The 5,000-nt window shown below is 43.7% G+C and overlaps 1 protein-coding gene across 1 annotated transcript in view; it reads right to left on the bottom strand.

Moving 5' to 3' along the window:
• LOC119596484 (carbonic anhydrase-related protein 10-like) overlaps window positions 1-5,000 on the bottom strand; it is a gene marked incomplete in the record, with an annotated part of 147,786 nt that overhangs the window by 131,246 nt on the left and 11,540 nt on the right. The window contains 1 exon segment of the mRNA XM_037945753.1: window positions 2,370-2,554. Coding sequence (XP_037801681.1) covers window positions 2,370-2,554 — 185 coding nt within the window.

Raw genomic sequence — 5,000 nt, 5'->3', positions numbered from 1 at the left:
TCCTCTTACCCTCTCCTCTCACCCTCTCCCCTCACCTTTTCCCTTCACCCTCTCCCCTAACCCTCTCCTTTTCCCTCACCCTTTTCCCTCACCCTTTTCCCTCTCTTCCCTTAATCTACTAATCTTCCAGCCCATCTACCTCCCTCGCTGGCAGTTCCCCTCAAGCATTCACGGTTTCCTGAGGAAGCAACTTTCAAGCACGAGCTCTTGTTGGCTTGTTTGCGTGATTGTATGTTTGTTTGAGTTGGTTGGGGGGTGGGGGGTGTTGGGGGTGGAGGGTTGGTTGATTGGTTGTTTGTTCGTATGTTTCTGCGTTTAGTTGCTTGCGTGCATGTTTGCTTGTCTGTTTGTTTGGTGCTTGTTTGTTTCTCGGCTGCTTCCTTCTCTCTGTTTTGCTTGCTTGTGTATGCGGAATGCCCAAGCAAAAGGGAGGAAGGAAATTATCCCGCTTTGTTGCGTTCGAAGCCAATTTGGGGGGAGCTTTGGGAAGACTGGGGGAGCCTGGGGGAGCTTGGGGAAGATTGAGTGAGCTTGGGGAAGATTGAGTGAGCTTGGGGGAGATTGAGTGAGCTTGGGGGAGATTGAGTGAGCTTGGGGAAGATTGAGTGAGCTTGGGGAAGATTGAGTGAGCTTGGGGAAGATTGAGTGAGCTTGGGGAAGATTGAGTGAGCTTGGGGGAGATTGTGTGATCTTCGGTGAGCTTGGGGAGATTGGGTGAGCTCGGGGGAGCGTAGGTGAGCTTGAATGAACTTGGGGGAGATTGGGTGAGTTTGGGGAAGCTTGAGCGAGCTTGAAGGAGCTTTAGTGTGCTTGCGTGAGCTTGAGTGAGCTTGGGCGAGCTTGCTGCTTCGTGAGCCTAGTTCTAAGCTGTCCCCTCTCTCCTCCCTTCCTTCTCTACCCCTCTTCTTCTCCTCCCCTCCTTTTCAACTTCTTTTCCCCTTCCTCTTTTCTTCGTACTTCTCTTTTTAAACCCATCCCTCTATACCTTTTCCTTCCTTATTCCTCCTCCTCCCCTTCCCTCTTTCTGAGATTTATCCTTCCCCTTCTCCTTCCCTCCCTTTGTCTGAACCCTCGCGAACCCCCTCCCCTTCCCCCTCCCTTTCTGAGCCTTATCCTCCCCTTCCTCCTTCTCTCCCCTTCCCCTCCTCCTTCCCTCCCCTTCCCCTCCTCCTTCCCTCCCCTTCCCCTCCCTTTCTTCTGAACCCTCCGTCTGAACCCCTCTGTCTGAACCCCTCTTTCTGAACCCTCCCCCTCCCCTCCCCTCCCCTTCTCTCACTCTCTCTCCTCTCTAGCATGATGACTGTCTTTGTTGGCGTGCCTTTGCTCGTTTTATTGTTTTTGTTGTTGGTTTTCTTAGTGTGAGAGGGTTGTGGGAGAAAATGCATGTGTGGTGTCTTTAGTTTCTTGTTGCTGTTGTTGTTGTGTGATGTCTTTGTTTTGTTTGTTTGTATGCTCTATTGTCGTATTTTTTGTTGGTGTGAAAAGTGGGAAAAGATTACTAGTAAAATCATTGTTTAGTGTTTTTTTGTTTGCGAGGAAGGAGAGAGGGAGGATGGGTGCAGAGGAATACATATTTGTAGCCGTGATTTGTTTTTGTTTTGTTGTTTTTACTTTTGTTTATATACGTAAAGACGGTTGGGAGGGGGACCGGGGCCCAGAGAAAAAAATATTGTTGATCCCTTGTTTTACTGTTCTTGTTATTCTTCTTTTGTTTTTGTTTTTGTTTTTTGTTGTTGTTTGTTTTTATCATTGTGTCTAATTTTGTCCATACTTGCAAAGAAAGGAGCGAAAGATAGAGAAAATAATGTTGTAAACGGAAGATTTAGCGAAAGTGAGTGCATACTGGTGCGTGTATTGAGTGCGTGTGCGTGTCAGAAATAGGCTGAGGAAGGCACGAAAGTGTGACGTCACTCGATGTCATTAACATTTCTCTTTCTCCCCCCCCCCCCCAGCTGCACATACCAAAGAGCATATGCATGTTGGTGTATACATACGTGACTAGGGCGCGTACATAGATACACACACGCAGGAAAACTCACTTTTTGTTTGGTCACACATCCAAACAAAGAAGTATATAATTGTAGCCTTTCGCACATAGGCACAGACATGATATACACAAACAAACAAACATGTACACACGCACACACACACCAAACCCCACCCCACAACCCACACCCACCCTATTCCCCCCCACCCAACCCCCACCCACAACCCACATCCACCCTATTCACCCCCACCAAACCCCCACCCCACAACCCACACCCATCCTACTCACCCCCACCCATCCCTCACCCCACAACCCACACCCAACCTACTCACCCACACCCTTCCCCCCACCCCACCCACCCCTCACCCCCTTCCACCCATACCTTATGGGAAGCGAACTCCAGGCGGCCGAGCGTATGATCGAAGACCACGGCCGCCGTCGCGAGGTCGACCGGAGACTGTCTCTTGCCGTCGCTGCAGAGCCTCCAGCGCCGGTTGATGATGCCCCAGAAGCCAGGCCCTGATATCCCGTCGTAGCTCCACCAGGAGGACCAGTCGAATTCTCCTTCTGCAGGGCGGGTGGGGATGTTGAGGGTGGGTGGTGGGTGGTGGAGAGGGTGGGTGAGGGAGGGATTGGAGGAGAAAGAGACAGACGGATAGCGAGAAAGGGAGAAAAGAGAGTGACATAGAAAGACAAACAAAGAAGATATAATAGAAAGGAAGATAGAGAGAGAGGGAGGGGTGGAAGGAACAGAGAAAGAGAGAGAGAGAGAATTAATAATCGAATAACGATTTTTAATTAGACATATGAAATACAAAACACAATTCACAGATCCATCTAAAAGTAACAATAAGAAGAAATGCATTAAAAACTAATGTAAGTTAAGCTTCTAAAACTGTCAGAATAAAGCTTCATAAAAAAACGAATTTCATCTTTATGTAGAAAAAATACATCACTTCTAGAAACTGTTTAGTTCATTTTTACAGCTATATTAAATCACATAAACCTGTTTTAATAACCTTTGAGTGCCTCAGTAAGAATCTTAGGATTATAATAACAATGATAGTAGATGATAATAATTATAGTATCATAAGTCAGTCTGGTTTCATTGATTCCCCAGAAACCCTATTAAATGCCTTCTTCACTCTAGTCTAGAAAATATTATAGGCTAAAAAAGATGATATTTCGATCCATTTTGATTTTATCTCCTGATGATGAGATGTATCTGGACCGAAACGTCACTTCTTAGAATTTCTTAGTTTGTTTCGTTTCAGTCTGGTTCTTTCCACAAAATGTAAATAGAAAAAGGGTAATTTTTTTCAGAAATTGGTCTGTTGAAAACCAAATTGAATTTTACTTGTATTTTGTTATAGTTATCTTCGATGTTAAATATAGATAGAGTTCAACTATCCTCTCAAGATTGATTATTCCTAAAATCGATATGTCTTTTATATCGGTCTTAATTATTATCGTTATTTTATGAGAGACGGCGACCCACTGCCCACCAGCTCGGATGTTATAGGCTCATAATATGATTAAATAAAATGATATATTTAATACTAATAATAATGAAGAAAGAAAATCTAAAAATAATAATAAAATAATAAAATTAAGCTGATAAATCAAACAATGGATTTGCAATTTTTATATAGAACGTACCCTCACAAAACCATCCGTTGTAAAAGAATTAAGATAGGTTTTTCATCTTCTCTTTCTTTTTTTTTACCAATCAAACATAAGAAATATTAACGACCTGAGACATTGCAAGGAATTTTTCAACATAGAGAGAGAGAAAAAAAAAAGAGGTAGGTGTACAGACAGATAGATAGAGACAGAGAGAAAAAAATGTATAGATGGAGAGAGAGAAAAAAAGAGAGACAGACAAAGACAATAAAAAGATAGATAGATGGAGAGATAGAGAGAGAGAAAAAAAAGAGATAGATAGCTGGACAGATAGATAGAGAAAAAAATAGATAAATAGAAAGATAGAGAGAGAGAGAAAAACAGATAGATAGATGAAGATATATATATAAAGAGAGAGAAAAAGGTCAATTGAGAGTGTCTTAAGATGGAGAACTTTGAGACAGCGGGAAGAGGCAAGAGAGGGGAAAGAACGTACTGTGTGTGCAGAAAAATGGAGCTACGAGGGGAATTTGGTGTGTAGGTATCACTACTGGATGAGGGGAGACAGCGAAGTAAGAAAGAGGAGGAGGGGGAAGAAGAGGAAAAGAAGAGAGATTCAGGAGGAGGAGGAGGAGAAGAAGAAAGATACAGAAGAAAAAGAAGAAAATACAGAAGGAGAAGAAGAGGAAGAAAAGCAGAAAAATTCAGAAGGAGAAGAAGAAAAGAAAAAGAAGAAAGATTCAGAAGAAGGAGAAGAAGAGGAAAAGAAGAAAGATTCGGGAGGAGGAAAAAGGAGAAATGAGAAAAAGGAAAAGAGGGGAGAGGAAGAGGGGATAAAAGTACTCAGAGAGAGAAGAGAAAGGGAGAAGGGAGAAAGAGGAAAGGAAGGAAAAAAAGGATGAAGGAAAGAGGGGAAAAGGCGAATAAGTGAACAGATGGGGATGGAAGAGGAGAAGGGAGAATGAATGAGGGGGAAAGAAGACGGAATAGAGAGGATGGAGATTCAGAAGGAAGGGAGAGGAGAGAGTGAAGGAGAGGAGGGAGGAAAGGAGGAGATAGTTTGGAGAAGAATTGGAGGAGGGAAAAGGGGTGAAGGATAGTTGTAAAGATAAGATTCAGAAGATGGAAAGAGGGAAAAATAAGGAAAGACAAAGAAATAGAGAGAGAGAGGGAGACGAGGGGAGAGAGAGAGACGAGGGGAGAGAAAGAGTGAGAGAGCAGAGAGAGAGAGAGGAGAGAGAAAGAGAGAGAGAGAGAGAGAGAGAGAGAGAGAAGAGAGAAGAGAGACGAGAGAAGAGAGAGACGAGGGGAAGAAAGACGTTTGGGGGGAGAAGAAATGAAAAAGGGAAAAAAGGGGAAAAACAAGAAGGGAGAAGGGGGGAGGGGGATT

Source organism: Penaeus monodon, chromosome 38 (assembly GCF_015228065.2).
Source record: "Penaeus monodon isolate SGIC_2016 chromosome 38, NSTDA_Pmon_1, whole genome shotgun sequence".
In the NCBI taxonomy this organism is placed as follows: Eukaryota; Metazoa; Arthropoda; class Malacostraca; order Decapoda; family Penaeidae; genus Penaeus; species Penaeus monodon.
The sequence above is the reverse complement of the archived record's forward strand: the minus strand, read 5'-3'. Positions and strand labels throughout refer to the sequence as shown.